We start from the raw sequence: 15,267 nt of genomic DNA on the forward strand, positions 1-15,267 counted from the left end.
CTCTACTTTCTGTGGTAGTGAATTCCACGCATTCACCACCCTCTGGGTGAAGAAATTTCTCCTCACCTCAGTTCTAAAAGGTTTACCCCTTATCCTCAAACTATGATCCCTAGTTCTGGACTCCCCCACCATTGGAAACATTCTTTCTGAATCTACCCTGTCTCTTCTCGGCCTTTTGGCTAAGATCAAGTGTAGTACGGATCGCCTACGCTTGGTTGAGGTCATTAGGTTATGCTGAGGCTTCATATGTTTCATATGAAGCAATTTTTAAAAGCGGCATCTCGGCCTTTTGGCTAAGATGCAAATGAGCTCAAGTCTTGGAGGAGGATCCTCCCCCTTCTCCAATCAGCTTGACTCATGTAGATCAGGCCCAGGACAGGGTGGTTTTGGTCTCCCGCCCTGTCTTGTCAGCCTGGATCTGAAATGTCTCAACTTGTTGAGACTCTGAATTGGATTTGATTTGATTGAATTGGAAAAGTATATAAAAAAATAAAATTAAAAAAACCCTGTTACAATTTTATGAGTTTCTATGAGATCCCCTCTCACTCTTCTAAACTCCAGTGAATATAATCCTAACCGACTTAGTCTCTCCTCATATGACAGACCTGCCATCCCAGGAATCAGCCTGGTAAGCCGGCTGCTCTTCCTAAATCATCTGAACCCCACAAATGAGCAGAGTTCACGTTGTGTGATATTGGTGGCACACTGCATCACTGCTGTTTCCTCTGTAACCCCCCGGAGCTCTAACAGAAATATCTGCACCCCTCCAATCTTGGCCTGCTGTCCATCTCTGAATTTCATCAGTTTCCCATTGCTGGCCATTCCTTTGGCTGCAAGCTCCAGAATTCCCTCCCTAAACCTCTCCCCAACAATCTCCCCTCCTTAAAGATGCTCTTCAAAACCCACCTTTTTGACCAAGCTATTTAACGACTGGTCTTAATATCACCTCCCTTTTTCACCTGATTACGCCCCTGTGAAGCATTTTATAACTATGTTAGAGGTGCCATAAAAATTGCAAGTTGTTGTTGTTGTATGAAAGGTCTTTGCCTGTGAGCATTAACTTACTAATTTGCGAAAGGTGAATTTTGGGAGTTTCCAATGGGGATATTCCACAAGAGAAATCTCAACCCAAAAAAGATACCTTTGGTTTCTGAGTTGGAAAACTCTGAATCACAGACATTGACCTTAATTTTCCTGCCCCTCCCCCCCACTCCCCACAATCCTGGGATGAGTTTTCCAGCAGCTCACCATTGGATCTTCCAGTCCCGCCGAGGTCTATGTTATTTTGTACGTCTGACCCATTCTGCTGCCAGGGCACCCATCTTGGGGGGAAAGGAGGAAGGGGGAGGGGCACTTTGGGTGGGACTGGAAGATTCTACCAGTGGGAAGGGCTGGAATATTGTGTCCATTGCTTTTGAACTTTTCTCCTGGTTAGTTTGACCTTCTGTTCATTTGTCAACCTGCAGTGCTCACATCCAGAGTTCCCCTGGATGTGGGGGAGAGTTCATTTTGCTCCATAATCGGTGGCCATCATCAAAACCACATGCGTTTCAGACTGTGGGAGGAATGGGGTGGCACGGCGGCACAGTGGTCAGCACTGCTGCCTCACAGTGCCGGGGACTTGGGGTCGCTTCCCGGCTTGGGTCACTGTCTGTGTGGAGTTTGCACGTTCTCCCCGTGTCTGCGTGGGTTTCCTTCGGGTGCTCCAGTTTCCTCCCACATTCCGAAAGACGTGCTGGTTAGAGTACATTGACCCGAACAGGCGCCAGAGTGTGGTGACTTGGGGATTTTCACAGTAACTTAATTGCAGTGTTAATGTAAACCTTACTTGTGACTAATAAATAAATGAACTTTTAAGTTTATACAGGGAAAATCCCAAACTTAGCCCATAATTTTTGTTTATGTTATTAAAGAGGGGATTCCTGAACCACGTGAGTTGGGGGTGATGGGTAAGGGTAAATAAAGTGTCGGATATTCTTGGGAATGCCGCGCATGTGAGCTTCGTGCTCCCCCGGGATTACCTGGACCGTACAAATGCCAACTTCCTCCATTCTCCTTCCTCTGCAGCCGCGTCAGGGTCGGACGAAGTCGCCCTCTACGTCGCCGTGGCGGTGGCTGTGATCGTGTGCCTCGCCATTCTGCTGGTCGTGGTGATGTTCGTTTACCGTAAGAACCACCGCGATTTCAGCTCCGACATCAGAGACTCGGCCGCTCTGAATGGCGGCTTCCAACCAGTGAGCATCAAGACACCCAGGCAAGGTTGGTTTGTTTGAGGCCTCTCTTATTTTCTGAACCTAAAATGGTATCGCAAAGTTCCTTTTTGTGCTCTGGTTCTGAACCACTCAAAGCAAAAGATACGATTGAGGGATTATAACATTTCCTGTCATTGAAGTGAGTGCCATGTTCACATACCATCAAGTACCGATAACAATGAGCCACAATAAAACACTGATAAAATGTCAGAGAAACATTTCCACTTTCTCTTTCCCCATCCTGGCATTCTTGGCCCATTGTATGGCTCGCATTCATAGAGTTATGGAGATATACAGCATGGAAACAGGCCCTTCGGCCCAACTCGTCCATGCTGGCCAGGTTTCCTAAACTGAACGAGCCCCATTTGCCTGCATTTGGCCCATATCCCTCTAAACCTAACCCATCTCTGTACCTGTCCAAATGTCTTTTAAATGTTGTAACTGTATCCATCTCTACCACCTCCTCTGGCAGCTCAGTCCATATACTCACCACCCTCTGTGTGAAAAAGTTGCCCCTTAGGTCCCTTTTAAATCTTTCCCCTCTCACCTTAAATCTATGCCCTCTAATTTTGGACTCCCCTACTCTGGGGAAAAACTATGGCTCTTCATCTTATCCACGCCCTTCATGATTTTATAAACTTCTATAAGGTCACCCCTCATCATCCTGCACTCCAAGGGAAAAAGTCCCAGCCTATCCAGCCTCTCCTTATGTTCGTTTAGTGACGGAAAATATCCCTTTCCACCATTGACATAAAGTTTAGGAAAATCCTCCCGCTTGCACCTTAAGCAACAATTGGGAGCATTTTACTCTAATCAACCAAAGAATGGGCGGCACGGTGGCACAGTGGTTAGCATTGCTCTCTCACAGCGCCAGGTATCCAAGTTCGATTCCCGGCTTGGGTCACTGTCTGTCTGGAGTTTGCACGTTCTCCCCGTGTCTGCGTGGGTTTCCTCCAGGTGCTCCAGTTTCCTCCCACAGTCCAAAAATGTGCAGGTCAGGTGGATTGGCCATGCTAAATTGCCCCTTAGTGTCAGGGGGACTAGCTAGGGTAAGTGCATGGTGTTATAAGGATAGGGCCTGGGTGGGATTGTGAATGGTGCAGACTCGATGGGCCGAGTGGCTTCCTTCTGCACTGTATGTTTCTACGATAGAAGTAAGAAGTGGAGGAAAAGTGATGAAGGAACCCAGTAGATGGAATCCTACATTTCTGTGAATGCAGTGGTTATAATTCAGTGCTGGTAAACTCGTCCCACGCCTATAAATCGGTCAGACTCACAGAAGGTTTCAGTTCATTATTCATTCATGGGTTGTGGGCGTTGCTGGTAACGCCAACCATTTATTTCCCATCCCTAATTACGCCTTCTTGAACTGGCTGCAGTCCATGTGGTGTAGGTAGACCCACAGTGCTGTTGGGGAGTGATTTACCTATTGATCCAGAGGACTGGTCCATCTCAATGGCTTGTTTGGCTATTTCAGAGGACAGTAGAGGGTCAACCACACTACTGTGGATCTGTTAGGACAGACCGGGTAAGGGTGGCAGATTGCATTAGTGAACCAGATTGGTTTTTACAACAATCCAGTTATTTCATCATCATTATTAATGAGTCTAGCTTTTACTGCACATTTAATTGGATTGGTCCAGCTGCAATGATGGGTGGTGGGGCGGATCTTTGGATTCATGCCTCCAGAGCATTAGTCCAGCTCTGGGTTAGCAGCCCAGTAACATTACCACTATAGAACCATTACAGTGCAGAAGGCAGCCATTTGGCCCATCGAGCCTGCACCGACAACAATCTCACCCAGGCCCTACCCCTTAACCATATATAATTACCCTGCTAATCACCCTGATACTAAGGGGCAATTGAGCATGGCCAATCCACCTAACCCGCACATCTTTGGACTGCAGGAGGAAACCGGAGCACCCGGAGGAAACCCACGCAGACACGGGGAGAACGTGCAAACTCCACACATACAGTCATCCATGGCCAGAATTGAACTCAGGTCCCTGGCGCTGTGAGGCAGGAGTGCTAACCACTGTGTGCCACTGTGCCCATATGCTACCATGATAAACAAACCCCAATAGAGTAGCATGGTCGGTGCAGGCCTGGAGGGCTGAAGGGCCTGTCCCTGTGCTATAACTTTCTTTGTTCTTTGTTCTTTGTTAGATAAACCACGATAGACAAACCACACACTAAACCTGTCTTTATTTTAAGATAGATGGATAGATCGAACTTCTTTTTAAGTGTTGACAGCTAAAAGTTCTACATTGCACAATTATCCTGTGCCTTTCTTTCGTGTAGATAACTCCCACCTCCTTGCAGTTCAGCCAGACCTCACTGCAGCTGCCGCCATGTACCGAGGCCCCATGTACGCCTTGCACGATATCTCGGACAAGATCCCGATGACTAACTCGCCGCTGCTTGACCCGCTGCCCAACCTGAAAATTAAAGTGTACAACTCCCCCTGCAGTGTCACACCCCAGGCTGAGGCGGGGGACCTGGCATCCAAACTCTCCCCGCAGCTCACAGAATCGCTGCTGGACAACGAGGCCCAGAACGTCAAGAACCAGAGCCTAGCCCAGCAAAAGGATCCATCATGCAGTGCTTTTGGGAGTTTTAACATCCTGGGAGGACATCTCATTGTACCCAACTCAGGTAAACCTCTGCTGCACCTTTGAACTCTTCTTGACTTTCTCCTAGATGGAAAGAAATTCCAGCTCAACAATTATTTTAGTTTTTATTATTGGCAGAGGGGAAGGATTGTCGTGTGTTTTGGATTTGTTAAGAAACTTGAATGTCCGCTCAGCAACATTTTCCAGGAATCAAACTAAAACTTTGTCCCGAACGCTCAAAGCTCATTGTCATGGCAACAGGTATTACATTGCAGAGAGGCTTGTTCAACACTTGACTACACCAATTATTTTAAGAGGAGAAGACTCTCCAAAGGGGAGATACCTCCCCTGGGGTGGCACAATGGTTAGCATTGCTGCCTCACAGCGCCAGGGATCCAGGTTCAATTCCGGCCTCGGGTCACTGTCTGTGTGGGTTTCCTCCGGGTGCTCCAGTTTCCTCCCAGGGTCCAATGACGTGCGGGTTAGATGGAATGGCCATGCTAAATTGACCCAAGTGTCAGGGGGATTAGCAGGGGAAATATATGGGGTTGCAGGAAGAGGACCTGGGTGGGATTGTGGTCTGTGCAGACTCGATGGGCCGAATGGCCTCTTTCTGCACTGTAGGGATTAATCAAATACTCCTCTTCCCTTCTGTTTGCCCATTGTCGATACCTCGCACAGGCTAGTTTGGCCAAATGATCTGTTTCTGTGCTGCATATTCTATGCCATGTAGAGCATTTCACAGAATCTTTACAGCGCAGAAGGAGGCCATTTGGTCCATCAGGTCTGCGCTGGCTCTCTGAAAGAGTATTCTACCTGTTCTCTGACCCCTGCCTTATCCCAGTAATCTTATACATTCTTTTCAGTTAACAATCCAATTCGCTTCTGAACACCTTGATTGAATCTGCCTCCACCACTCTCTCAGGAAGTTTGTTTCAGGCTCCAACCACCCTCTGGGTGAAAATATATTCCTCACATCACTTTTACTCCTTTTGCTAATTATTTTGAATCTGTTCCCTCTCTTGAGAGGGAACAGTTTCTCACTATTTATCCTACCTCTGAGAATCTGGAATACCTCGATCCAGTCTCCTCTCAGCTTTCTAAAAAGAAGTTTAATTTATTACTCACAGGTAGACTTACAATCACACTGTGATAAGTTACTGTGAGAATCCCCAGTCGCCACACTCCAGCGCCTGTTCGGGTACACTGAGGGAGAATTTAGCATGGCCAATGCACCTAACCAGCACGTCTTTCGGACTGTGGGAGAAAACTGGAACACCTGGAGGAAACCCACCAGACACGAGGGGAACATGCAGACTCCGCACAGACAGTTACCCAAGCCGGGAATCGAACACAGGTCCCTGGTGCTGTGAGGCAGCAGTGCTTGCCACTGTGCCAAGGAAAACAGTCTCAATCTATCCTGATAGCTGCAGTTGTTTAGCTGTGGAATCATTCTTCTGAATCTCCTCTGTACTCTCTCCAATGCTTTCATATCCTTCCTCCGGTATGCCACCCAGAACTGGACACAGTACTCCAGATGAGGCCTAACTAGAATCGTTCCTCTTGTACTCAATGCCCCAATTAATCAAACCTCAAATACTATATGCTTTATTAACTGCCCTCTCAACATGCCCTGCCATCTTCAATGATTTATGTACATATACACTGAGGTCCCTTTGTTCCTGCACCGCCTTTAGAGTTTCTCCCTTTCGTTTGCACTGACTCTCCTCACTCTTCCTGCCCAAATGAATCACCTCACACTTCTCCGCATTGAACTTCATCTGCCACATGTCTGCCCAATCCACCAACACGTCTCTGCCCTTTTGAAGTTCAAGACTATCCTTATCACAGTTGACAATGTTTTCAATCTCTCTATTATCCACAATTTTGAAATCATGCCCTGAACACCACAGTCCATAGGCCATTAATGTATAATCAGGAAAAGCAAGGGTCCCAACACTGACCCCTGGGGAACTCCACTACAAACCTTCCTCCAATCTGAAAATCAGTCATTTATCACTTCTCTCTTTCCTGTCACTCAGCCAATTTCTTATCATAGAACCTATTTTCCCTTTCATTCCATGGGCTAGAATTGTGTTCACAAGTCTGTCGTGTGGCACTGTATCCATATAAAGTTAAAAGTTTATTTACTAGTCATAAGTAAGGCTTACATTAACATTGCAATGAAGTTACTGTGAAATTCCCCTAGTCGCAACACTCTGGCACCTGTTCAGGTCAATGCACCCTAACCAGCACGTCTTTCAGACTGTGGGAGGAAACCAGAGCACCCGGAGGAAACCCATGCAGACATGGGAAGAATGTGCAAACTCCACACAAAACAGTGGCCCAAGCCGGGAATCGAACCCGGGTCCCTGGCGCTGTGAGGCAGCAGTGCTAATCATCATGCCACTGTGCTGCCCTATACACCGCACCACTGCATATACACCACATCAACAACATTTCCCTTATCAACCTTCTCTGTTACCCCCTCAAAGTTAGTTGAATATGATTTTCCCTTAATGAATCCATGCTGACTCTCCTTAATTATCCTGCTCTTGTCCAAGTGACTATTGATTTTGTTCTGACCGATAGCTTCCAGAAGTTTCCCTACCATTGCAGTCAAACTGACTGGTCTGCGTTATCCCTGCACCCTTTTTTGAACAAGGATGTAATGTTTGCAATTCTCCAGTCCTCCAGCACCTCCCCCGTGTCTAAGGAAGACCAGAAGTTTATCTCTGGTGCCTCTGACATTTTCCATTCTCACTTCCATCAGTGTGCTTGGATGCCTCTCATCCTGCTATCTTAGCTATTTTAAATAAAGATAGCCTTTCTAACACATTAACACCAGGTTAAAGTCCAACAGGTTTATTTGGTAACCTGTTGGACTTTAACCTGGTTTTGTGAGACTTCTTACTGTGCCCACCCCAGTCCAATGCCAACATCTCCACATCATTTCTCACACATATCCTCCTTCTCAATTGTACATTCCTCGAGTGCACCAGTTACCTCCTCTCTCACCTCGGCCTGGGTAACATTTTCTTCCTTTATAAAGACAGATGCAAAGTACTCGTTTAATATCTCCGCTATTTCTTCTGCCTCCACATGCAAGTCTCCCGAATCAACCGTATTCATTCTTTTACCGCACTTTTACTATTTTTATGCATATAGAAAACTCTAATCCATTGGTTTTTCAGTGATGTTGGCAGAGGGATGAATGTTGGCCAGGAGAACAGTGAGAACTCTTGTTGAAAATGATGGCAAGAAGTCTTTCACATCAGCCGGATGAGGGCAGGCGGGGTCTCCGTTGAAAGTTACATTGGGAGACAGCACCTCCGCCAGTGTGGTACTCCCTCAACGCACCCCCATTTATCGTAAACACTTTGCTTTTGTCCTTCCGCCTGTGCTGAACATGACCTAGATTTCCACAGTGAACACCCCTTCCAAAATATCCAGGACAAATCGACAAGACCCCCCCCGAAACCCTCCGTCAGGTTACAATGTGACGATGTTGAGTTCTGCTCAGAGTGAAGTTTGGCCACGTGGCAATTTGTGCAGGTTCTCTGTTTCTGCCTGTCTCGCTAAGATTGAAGCTGGAGGCGGGACTTAAATCAAAACAGAAAATGCTAGAAAATCTCAGCAGGTCTGACTGTGGAGAAAATATAGAGCCAACGTTTCGAGTCTGGATGACCCTTTGTCAGAGTTGAAAGCAAAGAAAATCAGACAAGATTTATACTGTTGGGGGTGGCGGGGGGGGTGTGGGGGGGGGAGGGGGTGGGAGGGTGTGGGGGGGGGCAGGGTGTGGGGGGCGGGTTAAGATTACGATGACCGCCATTTGCATTCCCTTTGCCCAATTACAGTCCCCATACCCTCATAGTCAGATCTGCTGAGTTTCTCCAGCACTTTCTGCTTTGGGTTCAGAGTCCAGCATCCGCAGTATTTTGCTGTTACTTTTTTTTTCAATTATAGCAAGATTTAAATGCCTTTTTCTCTTTGCAAGATAAAGTTGTCGACAGTCGATGGCGGCATTAACCCTTTCTCACAACCCAATGTTCAGATTGTATGTTCTGTCAATTCCAGGAGTCAGCTTACTGGTGCCGGCAGGAGCTATTCCCCCCGGGAGAGCCTATGAAATGTATGTAACAGTCCATCGGAAAGACAACATGAGGTAACAACACCAACCTAAATTAACTTGGTCCTTTTAGAAAATACCCCGTGTGTGCATGCCTGTGTGTTAGCGCCACCCACATACCCTGTCTTTGTAAGAATACACATCTCTGTCTTATACCGTGGGGTGGCACGGTGGCACAGTGGTTAGCACTGCTGCCTCACAGCTCCAGAGACCTGGGTTCAATTCCCGGCTTGGGTCACTGTCTGGGCAGAGTTTGCACGTTCTCCCCGTGTCTGCGTGGGTTTCCTCCCACAGTCCAAAGATGTGCGTGTGAGGTTGATTGGCCATGTTAAATTGCCCATAGTGCCCCGAGATGTGTAGGTTAGAGGGATTAGCGGGGTAAATGTGTGGGGTTGTGGAGATAGGGCCTGGGGTGGGATTGTTGGTCGGTGCAGACTCGATGGGCCAAATGGCCTCCTTCTGCACTATATGGTTTCTATATGCTGCTTCCATCAGACTGCTCAGGTTTGAGGGATAATATTTGGAGGCCCATATCCTTCATCCTCTATGTGCTTATATTTGTATGGGTTGTGTGACATCCAGGAACAGGCAGGACTTACACACTGGCTGACTCAGAGAGCAATCAGCCTCACCTTCACCAGCGACTGACAAACTCTTCAAAAATCTTTCGTTTTTTTTTTCCCCCACACTTTCCAACTCTCTCCTCTCTCTCCTCCTACTTTCCTCTCCATCCCACTGAGATTGTGGGCGGAGTTTTTCCATCCCACCCACCACGGGAATCGTAGCGGGCGGGGGGGGGGTGGGGGGTGGGCGGACCATGCCAAAGGCCGTTGACTTCGGGCAGGATTTTCTTCTCTTGGGGCGAGTGCGGCTGGAAAACCCCACCCAGAATGTTTCTCTTTTATGCTCGCCTGACAAGAGCAGGTCAGGGGCTGGGAACTTTGTGAAGAGGAACCCATCTCTTGATTTCCCCGAAGCCTGTCCAGCATTTACAAGTCACAAACAAGTCTGTAACAAATAGTTTTGAGTTACAAAATAATTCAAAAAAGCAGTTCTTTAGAAAAGACAGTTTTGCAAGCTACAACATCTTTCCAAGAATTGTAACACATTTCAAGAGTTGTCAGCCCATTTCCACTGCTCCTGTGCAATACATTTAACCATATCTTCACAAGTCAGGAGTGTAATGGAATACTCCCCACTTGCCTGGATGAATGCTGCTCCAATAACACCAGCCAGGCCAAAGCAGACCGCTTGATTGGCACACCCCATTAACCACCCCTGCCACCTAGAAGGACAAGGGCAGCAGATACCTGCGGGCACCACCACCTGGAAGTTCCCCTCCGAGTCACTCACCATCCAGACTTGGAAATACATCACCGTTCCTTCACTGTTACTGAGTTAAAATCCTGAAACTCCTTCCCTAACAGCACTGTGGACATAACGACACCTCTGGGCCTGCAGCGGTTCAAGAAGGCAACTCACCATCCCCTTCTCAAGGGCAATTAGGGATGGGCAATAAAGTTGGCCCAGCCAATGACACCCACAGCCTGATCAACAATACTCATCATGTTCCTCACTCTCTTTCTGACTATCTTTGTGTTACCTGCGCCTTTCCTGTCACCCTTGTGAGCTTCCTGTAAATTTAAGGTTTATTTATTATTGTCACAAGTAGGCTTACATTAACACTGCAATGAAGTTACTGTGAAAATCTCCTAGTCGCCACACTCCGGCGCCTGTTCGGGTACACTGAGGGAGAATTTAGCACAGCCAATGCACCCTAACCAGCACGTCTTTTGGAGTGTGGGAGGAAACCCATGCAGACGTGGGGAGAACATGCAAACTCCACACAGCTAGTGACCCAAGCCAGGAATCAAACCTGGATCCCTGGTGCTGTGAGGCAGCAGTGCCACCGTGCCACCGTGCCACCCACCATGCTGTTACAATTTGATGTCAAGTATCTGAGCTGTTGAAGAGTATTGAGGTGCCAGAGATCCGATTTTAGAGCATATGCGTTTGGAGCTTCCTTCAGAATTCCCCAGGAACACGTGAGGGTTTCTGTCATTTTTGCTCTAAAGTTACACTGCCCCATCAGGCAAACTCCTCAAAAATGTTCCCAGTGATAATCTATTTAGAAATTGGTGCCTGGCTTCAAAATGCTACATCGTAGCAGGTTGTGCACAGCAAGTAACTCTCTTAGTCAATATCCCATCCACTGCCACCTTAAATATTCGCTCCCTGCACTATTAAAGCAGCAGTGTGTCCCATCTACAAGATAAAACATGGAATCCCTCCAGTGCAGAAGGAGGCCATTCGGCCCATCGAGCCTGCACTGACTCTCCTGGTAATCCCATGTATTTATCCCGCTTATCACCCTAACCTACACATCTTTGGACACTAAGGGGAAATTTAGCACGGCCAATTCAACTAACTTGCACATCTTTGGACTGTGGGAGGAAACCGAAGAACCAAGGAGAAACCCTCGCAGACACGGGGAGAACGTGCAAGCTCCACACAGACAGACACTCAAGGCCGGAATTGAACCAGGGTCCCTGGCACTGTGAGGCAGCAGTGCTAACGACTGTGCAACCGTGCTGCCCCAACGCACTGCATTGCACCAACTCACCAAGACTGCTTCGACAGCACCACCCAAACTTGTGACGTTCTCAAAGAACAAGGGCAGCAGACACAAGGCAAAACCACCATATTCAAGTCCACACCCAATCACTCACCGTCCTCAGTGGGAGATACAATAGTGGCTGTTCCTTCATCGTTGCTGGATCAAAGGTTTGCAAGTCCAGAGTTAACATCAATGTGGGGGAATCTTTACCACAGCAGTGCAAAGAAGGTGTCTCACCATCACCATCATAAGGGGCAATGAGGGATCCTCACTGAATGCCCGTGATGTCCATTTCCTCTGATTTGTTTAAACTGGAGTTGACCTCCTGGTTGAAGATCAACAATGTGAATATTATCCCAATTTCCAGATACACATTTTTCATATGAAGCAAAGGAATTCTTTGAGAAAAAATTGATCCTAATGTCTGCTTCCAGTTGGCAAGAGAGTCATTTTAAAAGAGAAAATACAATAAATTAGGATTGTGAGAGACACCAGCTAAAATCCTAGACTTCCATTTATGGTCTGAGGACATCTCTAGATTGTTCATCTTAAGCTACCTATGAACACGTTCTATTTCACACTGTGCATTGGTTGACTGTAGTTTGTCATTGGGCTGAATCTGTTGCCCCACAGCGCCAGGGACCCGGGTTCGATTCTTGCCTCGGGTCACCATCGATATGGAGTTTGCACGTTCTCCCCGTATCTGTATGGGTTTCCTTCGCGTGCTCCGGTTTTCCTCTCACACTCCAAAGATGTGCAGGTTAGGTTGATTAGCCATGATAAATTGGCACTTAGTGTCATGGGAACTAGGAGTGTAAATGCGAGGGGTTATGGGGATAGGGCCTGGGTGGGATTGTTGTCGGTGCAGACTCGATGGGCTGAATGGCCTCCTTCTGCACTGTAGGGATTCTGTGATTCTATGATTCTATTCGGATTAATGAGCGCAGTGACATCTGTAGTTGAGAAGTAGCAAATTCACAGCTACCTGCCTCACTGTAACGACAAGCTTAGATTTGGAAGCAACGTAATTGGCATTTCCGATGCTGTTTTAAGAAACAACCTTTAGGATGTCTTATCCCCCTACACCCACCCTCCCCGCCAAGCTGGTGAGGAGGACTGTTACAAAGTGGTTTGACATACGCGCCTGTCTGCCTGTCCAGGCTCGATATTCTGCACACCACTAATTGGCCACTGGTGGAGTGTTTTGAACAGGTAAATATGTGCAGTGATTTTTATTTATTCATCCTTTTATAATGAGGCCCCTAGACTTTGCCGTAACAATACACCTGCTTGTGACTATAATGGAGATTGATAATACCAGAAATCTCTTACTGAAGGCACTTGGAATGTCAGGAAAATGGCGCTCCATATTTAAAAATATCACAGCCGTGATATTTGGGAACTCCAGCTGCTTCTCCGACCCCAACGTGTAAGTATTTATTAGTGTCACAAGTAGGCTTACATTAACACTGCAATGAAGTTACTGTGAAAACCCCCGAGTCGCCACACTCCGGCGCCTGTTCGGGTACACTGAGGGAGAATTTAGCGTGGCCAATGCACCCTAACCAGCACGTCTTTCGGACTATGGGAGGAAACCGGAGCACCCGGAGGAAACCCACACAGGGGAGAATGTGCAGACTCCATACAGACAGTGAACCAAGCCGGGAATCGAACCCGGGTCCCTGGCGCTGTGAGGCAGCAGTGCTAACCACTGTGCCACCGTGTCGCATCTAAAATGTCCAGAGGTGCTTGTCAGGAGCATTGTCAAGTAGAGTTTGACACCAAGCCACTGAAGGATATATTAAGACAGGTGATTGAAAGTTCAATCATGGAGGTAGGTTCGGAGGCAGAGAGGTTGAGACATCCAAGGAGGAAATTCTAGAGCTTGAATTGTATGCAGCTGAAGACAAGGCCGCCAGTGGTGGAGGGATTAAAATTGGAGACTGACAAGTGATCAGAATTGGAAGGACACAGAGAGTTGTCGGACTTGAGAAGTTTTTAGACTTAAGGAGAGTTGAGCTTCTTCCCTGCAGCCATCAGACTTTTGAATAGACCTATCTCGCACTAAGTTGATCTTTGCCTAGCTATAACTGTAACGCTACATTCTGCACTCTCTCCTTTCCTTCTCTATAAACTGTATGCTTTGTCCGTATAGCGTGCACAAAATAATTCTTTTCACTGTCTGATAATATGTGACAATAATAAATCAAATCAAATTAGGTTGAGGAGGGATATGAAGAAACGGAGGAGAATTTAAGTTTGGAGACGGTACTTCGGCAAGCATTATTTCTGTAGACAGCGTAGGTGCGGTGAGAATGGGAAAAGATAGCAGCGTGTCTGCATTGTATCTGATTGGCCATGCTGAATTGCCCCTTAGTGTCCAAGGATGTGCAGGTTAGATGGATTAGCCATGGGAAATGTGTAGAGTTACGGGGATAGGGCGGGGAAGGGGGCCTGGGTAAGATACTATGTCAGAGTCAGTACAGACTTAATGGCCCGAATGGCCTCTTCTGCACTGTAATGATTTTATGATTCTATGATTTTCGCAAGATTCCTGGCTTCATTCTTGTCAGCGTAAAGATCAGAAGGTCCGATAGCCGTGGAATTCTGCATCCTGGCACTTTCTATTTTCATTTCAGATCTCTGGTATCTGCAGTATTTTTGCTTTTACCAAATATTCAGTGTTGTGTTATAAAATTCTGTAATGCTGGGCTCTTCAAAATAGTATTGGGGTGCGACAGAATCTTGGGATCATAGAATCCATACAGTGCAGAAGGAGGCCATTCAGCCCATCAAGTCTGCACTGACCACAATCCCACCCAGGCCCTATTCCAATGACCCCACATATTTATCCTGCTAATCCCCCTGACATGAAGGGGCAATTTAGCATGGCCAATCCACCTAACCCGCACATCTTTGGACTGTGGGAGGAAACCGGAGCACCCGGAGGAAACCCATGAATGTGTAAACTCCGCACAGACACTGACCCGAGGCTGGGATTGAACCCGAGTCCCTGGCATTGTGAAGCAGCAGTGCGAACCACTCTGCCATTTTCCTTATTTGGTTGTAACTCAAACAACCTGGAGATTACATAGAAACATAGAGATGTAGAAACTAGAAGCAGGAGTAGGCCACTCAGCCCTTCGAGCCTGCTCCACCATTCATTTTGATCTTGGCTGATCCTTGAATTCAATATCCTGTTCCCTCTTCCCCGGGGCAATAACTGCAGGTCTGGAACCTGCGTGCTATAAAACTAAAGCGAGTTTAATATAACAAATCCATTCGTCTCAATCAGTTACAGAGAGCTCTGGTGCCTATTGAGAAAAGTAATGTAAAGTTTGCCTCTTAATGTTAATTTACTGTTGAAATTAAATTAATTGCCAGCTACAATTAATAGTCTGGGACTGAAGATTCCACAATGCTCAGTATGTGAAGAGTGTTGTGGAGTTAGTGTTTGCAAAACTATAAAAAAATCTTCTAAAATGCTAAGAGTTGTCAAATTTCATGGTTCTGATTTTAAAAAATATATAATTTTTTGTTACTCTCAAAAGATAACCAGGTTTTATCCTGCAGAACCTTCTGTCTTCTTTATCTTATGTTTTCACTATCTTCTGTTAGTACCTTTACGATTGAGATGAGGCTTTCTTTTAAGACATA

The 15,267-nt window shown here is 46.7% G+C and overlaps 1 protein-coding gene across 1 annotated transcript in view; it reads left to right on the top strand.

Moving 5' to 3' along the window:
* LOC144501431 (netrin receptor UNC5C-like) overlaps positions 1 to 15,267 on the top strand; it is a 354,204-nt gene that overhangs the window by 319,395 nt on the left and 19,542 nt on the right. The window contains exons 8-10 of the mRNA XM_078225178.1: positions 2,068 to 2,259; positions 4,554 to 4,907; positions 8,942 to 9,029. Coding sequence (XP_078081304.1) covers positions 2,068 to 2,259; positions 4,554 to 4,907; positions 8,942 to 9,029 — 634 coding nt within the window. The remainder of the gene's footprint in view (positions 1 to 2,067; positions 2,260 to 4,553; positions 4,908 to 8,941; positions 9,030 to 15,267) is intronic.

This window comes from Mustelus asterias, chromosome 1 (genome assembly GCF_964213995.1).
Source record: "Mustelus asterias chromosome 1, sMusAst1.hap1.1, whole genome shotgun sequence".
NCBI classification, from domain to species: domain Eukaryota; kingdom Metazoa; phylum Chordata; class Chondrichthyes; order Carcharhiniformes; family Triakidae; genus Mustelus; species Mustelus asterias.